The sequence below is a fragment of the Myotis myotis genome, unplaced genomic scaffold, assembly GCF_014108235.1.
Source record: "Myotis myotis isolate mMyoMyo1 unplaced genomic scaffold, mMyoMyo1.p scaffold_m19_p_20, whole genome shotgun sequence".
Classification (NCBI taxonomy): domain Eukaryota; kingdom Metazoa; phylum Chordata; class Mammalia; order Chiroptera; family Vespertilionidae; genus Myotis; species Myotis myotis.
The window spans coordinates 11,951,468-11,965,816 of NW_023416325.1; the positions used below are offsets into that span (position 1 = coordinate 11,951,468).

At 41.4% G+C, this 14,349-nt stretch overlaps 1 protein-coding gene across 1 annotated transcript; it reads left to right on the top strand.

Moving 5' to 3' along the window:
* The first annotated feature begins 12,813 nt into the window (after positions 1-12,813).
* On the top strand, positions 12,814-13,763 carry LOC118678429 (olfactory receptor 8B12-like). The gene has a single exon (XM_036354116.1). The coding sequence runs from the start codon at positions 12,828-12,830 to the stop codon at positions 13,761-13,763; it is 936 nt and encodes a 311-aa protein (XP_036210009.1). The 5' UTR covers positions 12,814-12,827.
* Positions 13,764-14,349: the final 586 nt, after the last annotated feature.

Genomic DNA, 14,349 nt, shown 5'->3' on the forward strand with positions numbered 1-14,349 from the left:
GGGGAGTCTCGGAGTCGCTGATGACACCATTGCTGTTTGCTCCGCCCTGGGGACCCTCTGAGACCCCGCCCCTCTAAATTTACATCCCCTCCCAAGCTGTGCTCGGTGGCACCTGCGCTTTTGCGACCTAACAAACTGCAGCTGGATCAGAGAGCTCCAAAACTCCCAAACTCCAAACAAAGAGGAGAAATCTGCTGATACTGCTGTAGCCCCTGCTGGGTGGACCCACACAGTGGTTGACTTGGAGATCCAGGAGCCAGGGTACTCCAGGTCAGAGACTAGGTTTCAACTGTTCTCATCTATAAGGGACACACTCAAGAAGCAGACCCAGTGAGCACCAAAGCCCCACTGAAGCAAGTCCTACCGCATAAGGGTGTCTCCAGCACAGCAGTTCTTCTTATAGACACAGTGGCTCCTCACAGTCAGCCAAAAATGCGAAGACAAAGAAACATGTCACAAATGAAAGAAATGGAGGAAAGCAAGCTAATGGAAGACATAGAGTTCAGAACCACAGTTATAAGATTACTCAAGAATCTGCTACGAACCTCCGAGGAACTTAGTGAGACCTTCAAGGATCTTAATGAAAATGCCAAAAAAATGGAAAAGGACCAGTCAGAAATTAAACATACACTGACTGAAATAAAGAATAATATACAGAGATCCAACAGCAGACAAGAGGATCCCAAGAATCAAGTCAAAGATCTGAAATACGAAGAAGCAAAAAATACCTATCCGGAAAAGCAAAACGAAAAAAGAATCCAAAAATATGAAGATAGTGTAAGGAGCCTCTGGGACAACTTCAAACATACCAACATCCGAATTACCGGGGTGCCAGAAAAGAGAGAGAGCAAGATACTGAAATCCTATTTGAAGAAATGACAGAAAACTTCCCCTACCTGATGAAAGAAATAGACTTACAAGTCCAGGAAGCGCAGAGAACCCCAAATAAAAGGAATCCAGAGAGGACCACACCAAGACACATCATAATTAAAATGCCAAGAGCAAAAGACAAAGAGAGAAGCTTAAAAGCAGCAAGAGGAAAACAGTTACCTACAAGGGAGTACCTATACGACTGTCAGCTGATTTCTCAACAGAAACCATGCAGGCCAGTAGAGAGTGGCAAGAAATATTCAAAGTGATGAATAGCAAGAACCTACAACCAAGATTACTCTACCCAGCAAAGCTTTCATGTAGAATTGAAGGTCAGATAAAGAGCTTCACAGACAAAAAAAAGCTAAAGGAGTTCATCACCACCAAACCAGGATTATATGAAATGCTGAAGGATATTCTTTAAGGGATAAATACCACATGATCTCACTCATTTGTGGGATATAATGAACAACATAAACTGATGAACAAGGACTGATCCAGAGACAGAGAGGCATTGATTGGACTGTCGGGCCTTGGAGGGAAGGTAGGGGAGGGTGGGGGTAAGGGGGAGAGATCAACCAAAGGACTTATATGCAAGCATATAGGCCTAACCAATGGACATGGACAAAGGGGGGCGGGGGGTGAGGGCATGAGGGGGGTGAGGGTAGGGGATAAAGTGGGGATAAGGACACATATGTAATATCTTAATCAATAAAAAACATATTTAAAAATAGATGTAGTGTCGAGGACTGAGAAAGGTATGTTGAGATGGTTTGGACATATAGAGAGGATGAATGAAAGGAGATAGACGAAACAAGTATACAAGACGAGTGTGGATGGGAGAGTTGGAAGGGGTCGACCTCAGCGAACGTACCTCAATCAGATTGAGGACGTTTTTTAGCAAAGGCCAGCTTAGGAGTACCCTAATTAAGTTAATAACAATGTACCTACCTATATAGTTGAAGTTTAAAAAATTTGGCTCTCAAAAGAAATTTCAATCGTTGTACTGTTGATATTTGGTTCTGTTGACTAATGAGTTTGCCGACCACTGCCCTAGAGCATTGCTTCTTAAGTGTGGTTCTCGGACCAGCCTCCTCAGCATCACCTGTACGTTAGAGAGGCAAACTCTCAGGCCTCACCACATACCTGCCAAGTCAGGAACTTTGGGGATGGGGCCCAGCAATCTGGGTTTAACATTCTCTCCAGGCGATGCCAGTGCATGATAAAGTTCAAGAACCTCTGCCCTGTAGGTAACAAGCAGTGTATTTCATATTTTATAGTTGGTGATAAATTCTGATAAAAAATGAAATTTCACTGTCTTCTATGTAGTTCCTAAATATTTACTGAATATGAATGTATGGATGCCTATCTCAAATTGAGGCACTGACAGGGCAACTGTATCATTGAGTACAAATCCATTTGCATCTGAAAGATAAAGAAATTAGTAATAGCATTTCTAAAAGTGGGTGTAAAACTAACATTGGATAATGCACATTTAGAAATTTATATTTTTTTTTTTTGCCAAAACCGGTTTGGCTCAGTGGATAGAGCATCGGCCTGCGGACTGAAAGGTCCCAGGTTCGATTCCGGTCAAGGGCATGTACCTGGGTTGCGGGCATATCCCCAGTAGGGGATGTGCAGGAGGCAGCTGATCGATGTTTCTCTCTCATCGATGTTTCTAACTCTCTATCTCTCTCCCTTCCTCTCTGTAAAAAATCAATAAAACATATTTAAAAAAAAAAAAAAAAAAGAAATTTATATTTTTAATCTTCACTCAAGGATATTTTTCCATTGATTTTTAGAGAGAGTGGAAAAGAGAAGGAAAGACAGAGAGAAATATCAATGTGAGAGAAACACATTGATTGGTTGCCTCCTGCAAGAGCCCCAACCAGGGCGTGGCCAGGGAGGAGCCTGCAACTGAGGTCTGTGCCCTTGACTGGAATCAAACCCAGGACCCTTCAGTCCACAGGCCGACGCTCTATCCACTGAGTCAAACCAGCTAGGGCTAGAATTTTTTTTTTTTTTTGCAAGTATTCAGTTGCTATAGAAACGTGAGTTGTCATTAGGCGTCTAGAATTTGTTCTTTACTAAACTTTAGCCCATAAGACTGCGGTTGTCAACACTGACTGTATATTATAACTACCTGAAGCATTTAACAAGGAAGGAATGATGTCTGGGTTCCACCAACAGAGGCTCTGTTTAATTGATCCGTGATGCAGCCTGGGCCTTGGAACACAGAATAGTCCAGAATAAGTGCACAACAGCCATCATTATTATTATTACCATCATCATTACCATTATTATTTCCAGATCATAGTATTAAACCATGGCCCATTACCTATCTACTGGCAAAGGACTGAAATTATGGACATGAACCTAAGAAGCATGGATCATCATTGCTGGATATGATACCTAACTGTCTCTGAGATGTATTTCTTAAACTAAAAACCATAAACTGCCCAGCCAGTGTGCCTCAGTGGTTGAGCATCAACCTATGAACCAGGAGGTCACGGTTCGATTCCCAGTCAGGGCCTATGCCAGAGTGATGGGCTTGATCCCTAATGTGGGGTGTGCAGGAAGCAGCCAATCAATGATTCTCTATCATCATTGATGTTTCTATCTCTCTCTCTCTCCATCTCCCTTCTTTGAAATCAATAAAAATATATTTTTTTTTAAAAAAAGAAAGAAAACCACAAACTCTCACTATTTTAATGCTTCCTTATATAATTATTAACTTTTCTATAATGCTCTTCAAAGGTCCATCTTATTAGCTGCTCCTAAAATGTTGGGGCATGAGGAGAAATGTGTTTAGAGTAGGATTTTCATATTGAGCAGACTGAGTGCCGGCCTCCATTACTGGGACTTGGGGCTCAGGCTGCTCTCTCTTGGTCATTAGCTTCTTTTCTTGGCCCAAGTGTGTAGGCTTCTATATCTGCACACCTGCAGCTCTAAGAAATATTGTAGTTGAACGTGTTTTACACTTGATGCCTTGGGTTGTGCATAGCATAGAAAAAAGAGGAATGCTATGTTATTTTTTCCATTCGCCAGGAGAATGAAGCTCTACAAGGGCAAACTAGGCCAAACACGCAGAACTGCTCACCACCAGCCTGTTTCATCCTACTAAGCTATGTTGGTTGTTGTTTTTTTAAATATATATTTTATTGATTTTTTTTTTTTTACAGAGAGGAAGGGAGAGGGATAGAGAGTTAGAAACATCGATGGGAGGGAAACAGCGATTGGCTGCCTCGTGCACACTCCCTACTGGGTATGTGCCCGCAACCAAGGTACATGCCCTTGATCGGAATCGAACCTGGGACCCTTGAATCTGCAGGTTGACGCTCTATCCACTGAGCCAAACTGGCTAGGGCTGCTGTAACTTAACTTCGTTTAGAAATTTATTATCATTTCGGAATTTATTGAGTTTTTGGAGGTAGAGGAAAGATTTTATTGCCAATTTCAGGTAAGAAAATTACCCAGGTAGTATATGTTCATGGTAGGAAAGTAGAAGTTCAAATAAGCAAAAATAAAATACCACTTTCCTGCTTCTGGGAGACTAACACTGGTAATGACTACCCTTCTTGATTTTTTCAGTGCATATATGCATTTACATGTGTATAGTTATATATGTATTTTTAAAAACATTTTAGCCTGGATTTTAATGTAGAACTTTAAAATACACTGTCTCGTGTGAGTCCTATAATAACAACGCCAGCACTAACTGTATTTCTTTTTCCTAGGTGTAGGAGTCTTTAAATCCTTAGGATGTGGGTAAAGAGAATAAAATCTGCATTGCATTTTGAACTTTATGTGTTACATTATTGGTGGTGAGGTATTTAAGAAGCATTTAACTTCATGATAACGACTACCAGAGGTAGCTAAGATTATTTGAATATTATTTCTATTTATTACAAAGACAAAAATACATTTCCTCTAGATAACAATAGGTTAAAAATTCTTATGTATCCCAGCCTACCTCTTAAAACAATCCAAAAGATAGAAAATCCACCTTAAGTATGCCATTACCAGAATTCAAAGTGCTTTACAAAGCAGAGCAGATGGGAAAATCCTAGACAGAATTGTTTTCATTTTTACTCCCATGGTCATCTAATGGTATAAATAGAAAAATATGACCCACATATTTGATATGAGCTATTACAATTATTACCTCTAGTTTTACTAGACCATCAGAGGCTCAGGATTGCTGTTGATGAGAACACACAAAGAGAAAACACTTAGAGATGAAGGAAAACATATGGTTGGAAATATCACACATTAAAAACAGGAGTTCATGAAAGACATATTTTTTCATAAAATTGCTTTAAGTCTGTAAATACCTGTGCTGAGGAAAAATGGAAGTCTCCTGGAAATTTTAGAGGATGCCTTGGTTTCAACAATCAGGAAATAAATGTCAGAAAAAATGAGAAAACCATACAGATTTATTTCTAGTCTTAAATTTACTCAAAGAGGCTGTTGCAGGAGTAAAACAAAAAATGGGTCCCTGAGATTGGGAGACCCGGGCGTATGTTTATATGTCTGTGGGCAGAGCCCCTCATGGGATGCAGACACTTCAGAGACTGGAGTCCTTGCTGAAGGAACAATTAAGTCTTGGTTTACATCTCTGCTGTGAATCATATTTTGTCTCCCAGGTGTGGTAATTTTCCTTTGATAGAGTTATCTTGCAGCTTGGGAAACTTAGACTCTAATGCTAATATTCAAACATTTTATGAACAACTCAGCCATCAACCATGATCACCATCATCACCATCATTACCACCACTATCATCATCACCACCATCACCACCACTACCACCACCACCATCACCACCATCACCACCACTACCACCACTACCACCACCACCACACCAAAACCACCTCAGTCATTACCATCAACATCATCACCACTTACTATCATTATGATTACTTATCATTACACATTATTAACTAGGCTTAAAGGGGTTTTAAGCAAATTCAAATATTTTACTAAAACCAACCATGCAATTTTAGCCAAGCAATGTGAATGCATAAGGAACATTAAATTGTCACCCTGGCATGATACCTACACACTGACAGTATAGAATGGCAGGAGGTTGAGAGACACAAGAAAACAGACTTATAAGAACTCTTCATACATATATCCTCATTCATAAGTGAAATATGTTCATAAGAAAATGTACTTTTCAAAAATACATTCAGAGAAAAAAAAGAATACATTCAGTAACATATTATTCATGAAAATATTGCTAATGAAGATTTTTATTAAACTACCAGAGGCCTGATGCAGGAAATTCGTGCAAGAGTAGGCCTTCCTTCCCCCCGGCTGCTGGCACCGGCTTCCCTCTGGCACCCAGGACCCGGGCTTCCCTTGCAGTCCAGAAGGACGTCCAGTCTAATTAGCATATCATGCTTTTATTATTATAGATTTTGAAATAATTATAGATTCACATGCAGTTGTAAGATATTACATAGAGAGATCCTCTGCACCCTTTGTACAGTTTCCCCAGTGGTAACATTTTGCAAAATTCACTACAACCTCACACTCAGGAGAGTGCAAATTGCCACACACAATCCACTGATCTTACTCAGGTTTTCCCAGTTTTGCCAGTACTCATCTGTATATGTGTGTAGTTGATGCACTTTGATTGCGTGCATAGGTTCATGTATCCACAACAGCTCCAATAACACTGCTTTCATTTTCTAATATTTCAAATAATGTTTTAGTTTTTTATTATCCTCCAAAGGTGACCAGTGACCAGTTATTTTTCTTTAGTATATTTATACTCTCACTAATTTAAACATATTTTATGGTTTCACGCTACATTCTTGTTTTGTTGCCAAACTTTTTTCTTTGGCCTGCAGAATTCTCTTCAGTTTTCCTCCTGTCTGTTTGACAATGCTATTAGTCTCTAATCGCTTCCTTGCTATCTGATATGACAAGATGTTCCCAGCTCATCTCATATGTTTCATTCTTCAGACCAGGAACTAACTACTTCCTCCAGAAACTTGGTTTCTTTTAGAGGTAAAATGGTGTCTCAAGGCCAAAAGTTAGGTACCAGAGAGCCTCATTTTTGGAGTAATGTGTGTTTTTGTGTTTCTCTTGTGGAGAGTGATGAACAACTTACTGAAGTCTATCCTAGTGCTTTTGATGGACTCTGAGACATATATGTAAGACATTGTATACATGTTTAAGTATCAGATTTACATTATATATGATAAAATAAAATATACATTAGACCTGAGCTAGAAATAACTAAAGCAAAGAAACTATGAGGCAGAGATTCAGGGTTTGTACCAAAAGGAATATGGTCAAAAATATTTCTTTCTATACTGCTTCCTGCTTGTGTTAAAGCAAGCCATCAGCGAACTTGGCTTGTGTTAAAGCAAGCCATCAGCGAACTTGGTCTTGGAAAGCCATAGACGAAGTACATTTGAAATACAGTTTTCACAGCAATGATCTCTGAAGTAATATCAACTCAGCGGAAGTTTACCTGGTATTGCATCATACAGACAAGAATCCTCCAAGGTTCCTAGAGAAAAGTAAACTTTTAATGAACCCCTGAGGTCTTTGCAGTTGCATTCCTAAGAGAATTTATGATAGTTCATTGTTTTTCTCCATTTCTAACTTATGTGTAGTGGGATTAAGATTAGGTTTGGGGATTGATTAGAGCCACTGGAGGACATAGCAAAGTTCTAAGTGTAAAACTTACAAATAAAGCACCATTATTATGGAGTATTGTCTAAACATGTATCACAGAGGTGGATAAGCCAGCAGACATTGATTGATGTGGGCACACACATAAGCACAGTGATAGGTATAGTGATTGTAGTTGGACTTGACAAGAATCTGGGTTTCTGCATTTGGTTATGATTTCATAAACTTCTCTTGAGATGCCCTGACCAAAATCATAGCTTAATCACTTGTTTACTAAAGCTTGAGTTTCTCCAAATAGAGATCCCTCCGGCCTTTGGCTAAAAACATCATAAATGCGGTGTGAATATATTTGGATTAAAGGTAGCTTACACAGCAGCTCAGTTAGTCCCTGTACAAAGGAGTTTATCAGATCCCATCCTGAGAGCAGATTTGGAAATTAAGGGAATTTAGAACAGCTGGTGCTGGCTCTTTGAAGACCAGAAATGTGTGTGGGTGGTGACCTTCATTGTGTGACTTCTGAGTTTCTAAGAAAGCTCACACAGGTCCTTTGCTTCCCCTAACTTGTCACTACTACCAGAATCCTTCCAGTAGAGCCAGTGCTTATGGTGAAGCCATTCACTGAGGCCCAGGACAGTAATGCATTGCCTGGGAGGAGTGATATGTTCACTTGTGGGTCCATTAGAGTAGTTGATGTTAACAGCACAGCTCTGACCATAGTCTCTCAAGACTTTCCTTAAATTGCCTAACTTACCATCCTATTTAAACTACAACTCAAAACCCACAGCTCTTTCTTTGATTTTTTATAGCTCCTATTACTTTCTAAAATATTACATAAGTTACTTACGTTATTAATTGTCTGTCTTCCCCCTACTAGAGTAAAAGCTCAACAAAGGCAGGGAACTTTGTTTTGTGTAGTGCAATCCCTAAAACAGTGCCAAACAGAGTTTCTCAATTAATATTTGTTGGGTGAATCAATTAATGTCACTCTTATTCAAAGACAAAGAGAGAATCTTAAAAGCAATAAGAGAAAAGCAGTTAGTTACCTACAAGAGAGCTCCCATAAGACTGTCAGCTGATTTCTCAGCAGAAACCTTTCAGGCCAGAAGGGACTGGCACAAGATATTCAAAGTGATAAAAGCAAGAACTTATGAATGTTATAGTAGGCAGTTAGTTGGATGTTAACCAAAAGGGAGGAGCTTTACAATGTCCCCGGTGAGTTTACCCCACTAAAGGGGGGAGGAGAAGATAGTGCAGGGGAAGGCTTTTCACGGGTGCATGTGCAGTAGAAGGCAAAATGGCCACCATAAAGGGGATGAGAGAAACCTGGGGAAATCTGGGAAAAAGATTGGGTGGCTTGAAAGAAAGCCAACCCTCCTCTCCCAGGCCCAGGGAAATAGAAGGAAGCTTAACAAAGGCTCCGGTCTCTTTTTGGCAGCCACACAGGCCAGAGAACAGCTGGCAGCAGAGACTGAGCTGGACTGCTGAAGCCTTGGGTGCCAGGGTAATGGCATAGCAACTCTGGGCACTGGCCCTTCTGGTCCTGGTGGGCACAGGTGCAGAACTGCATCCCTGGAAGCTGGACTTATTCCACAGTGAGACTGAGTTGAATGAGTTGCTTGTGGTTGAGGCACTGGACATGGTGTACCTGGTGGTAGTGAACACAGACTACCAGCTGAGTGCCAGGAAGTGCCTTGTTGAGTGTGGCAGCCTTTGCGGGGACATCTGTGCTCTGTGCACCCTTCCTTCTCTTGGAAGGGTTTGTGTTTCCTTTACTCCTAAACTAAAAGGGTCCCCATGAAACTTACAATTAGGGAAGCGGTGGGCTTTAAGGACTCTCCTTTTTGCCTCTATAATTTCCTTCCCTGAGTGTAGGCAGCCCAGTCTGGGCATACTCCCGCTGCTGTGATCTTGCCTCTTCTATCCTAAGCCTTTCCTTTGTTTCACTCTAATAAATCTTACCACTTGCGCTTAAAATCCTCTTATATATGTGTCTCTGAAATTCATTTCCTGTGACATCATGGAAGAACCTATTTCCTCCAGTAGGATGATACAACCAAGATTATTCTACCCAGCAGAACTACCATTTAGATTCAAAAGATAGATAAAGAGCTTCCCAGACAAGAAAATGCTAAAGGAGTTTATCACCACCAAACTAGTATTACAAGAAATGTTAAAGGGTCTTCTTAAAAAGGAGAAGAAAAAAAAAGATCAAATATATGAATAATAAAATGGCAATAAATACATATCTATAAACAACTTCTAAATTGACCAGTGTAAAATCGCCTGTTGGTGAATTCGCTTTCATGAACTGATTTTTTCAGGGAAATGGCCTGACTCCTTTAGTTAGAATCAATTTGACTTTATTACTGTGACTGAGCAGTGGGAAATTGTATCATTTATTAAGGTAGGGGATATAGGAAGCGAACGTTTTTGAAGAATAGCAGTGATATACTTTTTTAATGTGTAGAATTTTAGTTGACTGTTGGGGGTTCAGATGTGGATCTAAATACAGATTTAGAAGTCATCAACAGGAGATAACTGAAGACATGGAAGGGAACAAAATCAGGAGCTCATCGAAGTGTTTCACATGAAGGTCTCTCAGCTGCTGTCTCTTCTCTCTGGCCAGGTTTGTGTTTCTTCTTGAAGCTGGGAATCCCGTATGTAGGGATGGGTTTAGTACCATATTCATGCATTTGATTATCTACCAGAAGGCTAAGACCTCATGCACAGTTATGAGACATATATTCAGACTTTCATTGTATGTAAATCTCCACATGCCTCCGTGATGTGTCCTGTATAATATATAGTTTACGTTAGAAATAAAGAAGGAAGCCATTTTCCATGGATTCAAGTTTTGGAAAGGCGACAGTACTACACAAACAAAAAGGCAAAATAGCTGTTTTTCTTCTGTATTATAACAAGTCACCAGGTAACGTGGTTATAGAGAAGCCCTGCTAAAGATGCATTTGGAAATGAGGTTGCCATGGAAACTGTCTGTAATGTCGCAAAATCCCCCTACAGCTTTCAGAGAACCCCCAGTTTTGTCTTTGCACTTGGATCTCAAGAAGAGCTTATTTTAATTTCATTTTAATTTTCATGAATTATTTTCCTCCTTTTTGTTCAGTGGAATCAACAGCAGGGTTTGGGATCCATCAGAGTTACTCTGGGTAGTGGACAATTCTCAGTGAAAGCAGAGTAAATAGACAGATGAGGCACCATGATTGCTGAGTCTTATCTGGGGGTGAGCAAGGCCTTGCTGCTACACCTACACATCCTCAGAAACACACACAGGCCTGTGTGCAGTGGTTTTAGTTGGACTTGCCTGAAGGAAGATGGATTCTGCCTTTGTGGTTTGATTTCCTATCTTCCCCAAAAGGACTTCTGCCATTAACATCGGATGAAACCTATATAATCCACTGGCTATAAAATCTTCCATCCTTGCCCGGCCAGTGTGGCTCTGTGGTAGAGCATTGACCCATGCACCAAGAGGTCACCAGTTCTATTCACATCAGGACACTTACCCCATTACAGGCTCGATCCCCAGCAGGGGGTGTGCAAGAGGCAGTTGATTGATGTTTCTCTCATCAGTGTTTCAACTCTCTCTCTCTCTCCTTCCTTCTCTTTCTCTCTCCCTCCCTCTCTCTCTACATTCAATAAATACGTATGTTTTTTAAAAAATCTTTCATTCTGAATATGTAAAAAAACACAAAACGAAACAAAAAAAACCCGGTAAGGGGTGTAGACTGCAAGTTGCCCCACTAAACTGTGTTAGTCCCTATATAAGTGAAATTCCTTCTTAGACAGTTTGACAATGTGTGTGGGTCACAGTAGCCAGAACAGTTGCCTGGAGACAAAATTGGGTGCTGTCAGTAACATACATCAAGTGCCTGTGTTTGCTTAAGAAACCCTGCAAGATCCTTGGCCCCCATACAGTTTAGAGTTGGACAGACCAGAATTTGACTCAAGGTTCTGGAACCTACAAGCTATGTGTGCGCCTCACTTTTAACGTGGAGATTGATAGGTCTAACCTATATGGTTGTTGTGAGGAATAAACACAGTAAAATAATTTTGCTTTGGGTTCTTTGGATGAGGGTGCCAGTCAGATACACAGTATACAGTACCAGATAAGTGCTCAATACAAGCACAAGACTTATTTTTACCGCAGATCTTTGCTCTTAATTGTACTTGGAAAGATGTAACCTGAATGACAGGTTAAGCCATTAAAAGCCCCATCAAGCATTACCAAGGGCCTAAGAAACACTTCTTCCTTAGGGAGCAGTGATCCTGAGGGAGCCTCTGTAACTAGGTCACTGCGGGCTCTGCTCCACAATAAAACTCATCGGCATTATCCGCGGTGCTGTCTCACTGCCAGAAGCTGGACAGGAGGCTCAGGACAAAGCCAGGCCGGGATCACAGGAGAACCAAAGCCACCGGGAGGTTTTGATTTCTAAAGGAGAGAAGCAGAAGCAGAGGGGTCTGAGCTCTGAGTTGTCACCTCCTTTCCACCAGGGCCATCTGAGTCTCCAGGAGCGAGATGGGTGGGAGCCAGCACAGTGCAGCACTGTAACTCCAGGCAGAGGAAGGGAGTGCCTGCCTGGCCTGGTAGGTCCTGGAGCAGAGAGGTTAACCTCCAACCCCGGGAGCCAGACCTGCCTGGGTTGCCCTCTGCTGCCACTTAGAAGGACTGGGACTTGTGCAGGGAACTTACTGGTATGCCCAGTGTCCTCATCTGTTAAAGGGGTTTAATCAGAGCGCCCGAGAGCATAAAACAGTGCCACTGGCATAGTTAGCACTGGGGTCAATGTTCCTTAGTTTGAATAGTCACTTTACCATACTACTCCAGGATTATTTTCACACATTATTCCACAGCCAGCCCATAAAGACCAGGCTACAAGACCTCATCTTCCTGTTCTGGTGAGCACTGACCGAAGGTGGACGGTCTAGGCAGGGCCAACTGGCTTCAGCCTTTCAACAGCACCCGAGAGAAGGTCTTTACAGAACTTGAGCGGGGGCTTTAGAAGGAAGGAAGCGCCAGAGAGGGCGGGCTGCAGGGCCACCCCAGCCCAGCTTTGTGGACTTTCTCCTCAGTTGGATTCGCCCTTACCTGGGAGGCAAATCTCACCCACAGTGACTGGAATGGTTCAAGCCACTTTGGGACCCTAAAGACAGAGATGCAGGTACAAGAAAATGCCATCTTCTTTCAAGTTCAAAACCTGTGTTCGAATGCTGTTCTCAAGAATGGGGTTCTTCCCCTCTCTTTCTCTAAGCAATTCTTTTCCTTTTCCCTCCCAGGCGCTCCCAGAGGAGAATGGCCGCAGATAACGCCTCATCGGTGACAGAGTTTATCCTCTCGGGCTTGACAGACCAGCCAGGACTCCAGCTGCCCCTCTTCTTCTTGTTTCTAGGTTTTTACATGGTCACTGTGGTGGGGAACCTGGGCATGATCACGTTGATTGGGCTGAACTCTCACCTTCACATTCCCATGTATTTTTTCCTCTTCAACTTGTCCTTCATAGATTTGAGTTTCTCGACTACCGTCACCCCCAAAATGCTGACGAGTTTTGTCTCCAAGAAGAACATCATCTCCTATGCGGGATGCGTGACTCAGTTCTTTTTCTTCTGTTTCTTTGTGTTTTCCGAATCCTTCATCCTCTCAGCCATGGCATATGACCGCTATGTTGCCATCTGCAAGCCACTGCTGTACACGGTCACCATGTCTCCGCAGGTGTGTTTATCTCTTTTGCTGGGTGTCTATGGGATGGGGATTTGGGGGGCTGTCACTCATATAGGAAATATAATGTTTCTGACCTTTTGTGCTGACAACCTTGTCAATCATTATATGTGCGACATCATTCCTTTCCTAGAGCTGGCCTGCAACAGCTCTTACATCAATTTGCTGGTGGTCTTTGTTGTTGTGGCCGTTGGCATTGGGGTGCCTATTACTACCATTTTTATCTCTTACGGCTTCATTCTTTCCAGCATTTTCCACATTAGCTCCATTGAAGGCAGGTCCAAAGCCTTCAGTACCTGCAGCTCCCACATAATTGCAGTTTCTCTTTTCTTTGGTTCAGGAGCTTTCATGTATCTCAAACCGCCTTCTGTTTTACCCCTGGACCAGGGGAAAGTGTCTTCTCTGTTCTATACCATTGTGGTGCCCATGTTGAACCCCTTAATCTACAGCCTGAGGAATAAGGATGTCAAATTAGCCCTGAAGAAATCCTTGGACAAAATAACTTTCCTTTAGAAAAGAAAAACTGGGAATTGAGAAAACGGATGAGGAATTTTTAATTAGAGCGTTAGTATTACTACTTTTATTTTTGATAAGGAATTCAAGCTTCATGCTTTTCTATTCTATCTATAAAGGAAATTTTAACTGTCTCAAATGGGTTTATTCTCTCTCATTCTCATCCCCTAAATCTTCCTTCTTTATTTTATGAAATAGTTTCTGCGATTACGGAGTACCCAGTATTGAATGGGGCTTCAGAATCACTTAGTCTAGAATTTTCTATAATACATCACACTTTGGAGAGGCAGAAGTATTTGTAGGTTGTCCGGGAAAATAAAGCTTTCTGGTGGCAGAGCTGGAACTGAAATCTCAGCTTGAATCCCAATCCAATTTGTTTTCCCTTATGTCATGTTTTCTTGCCCCACCTCTTTCTTGGAAGATTTCATTTCACATGTTATTTGACATAGTACGTGCAAATTTCAAATGTATTAACAGTAATCTCATGCTACTTTCACAAAATAATTTTTTTTTAAATATATTTTATTAATTTTTTACAGAGAGGAAGAGAGAGAGATAGAGAGTTAGAAACATCGATGAGAGAGAA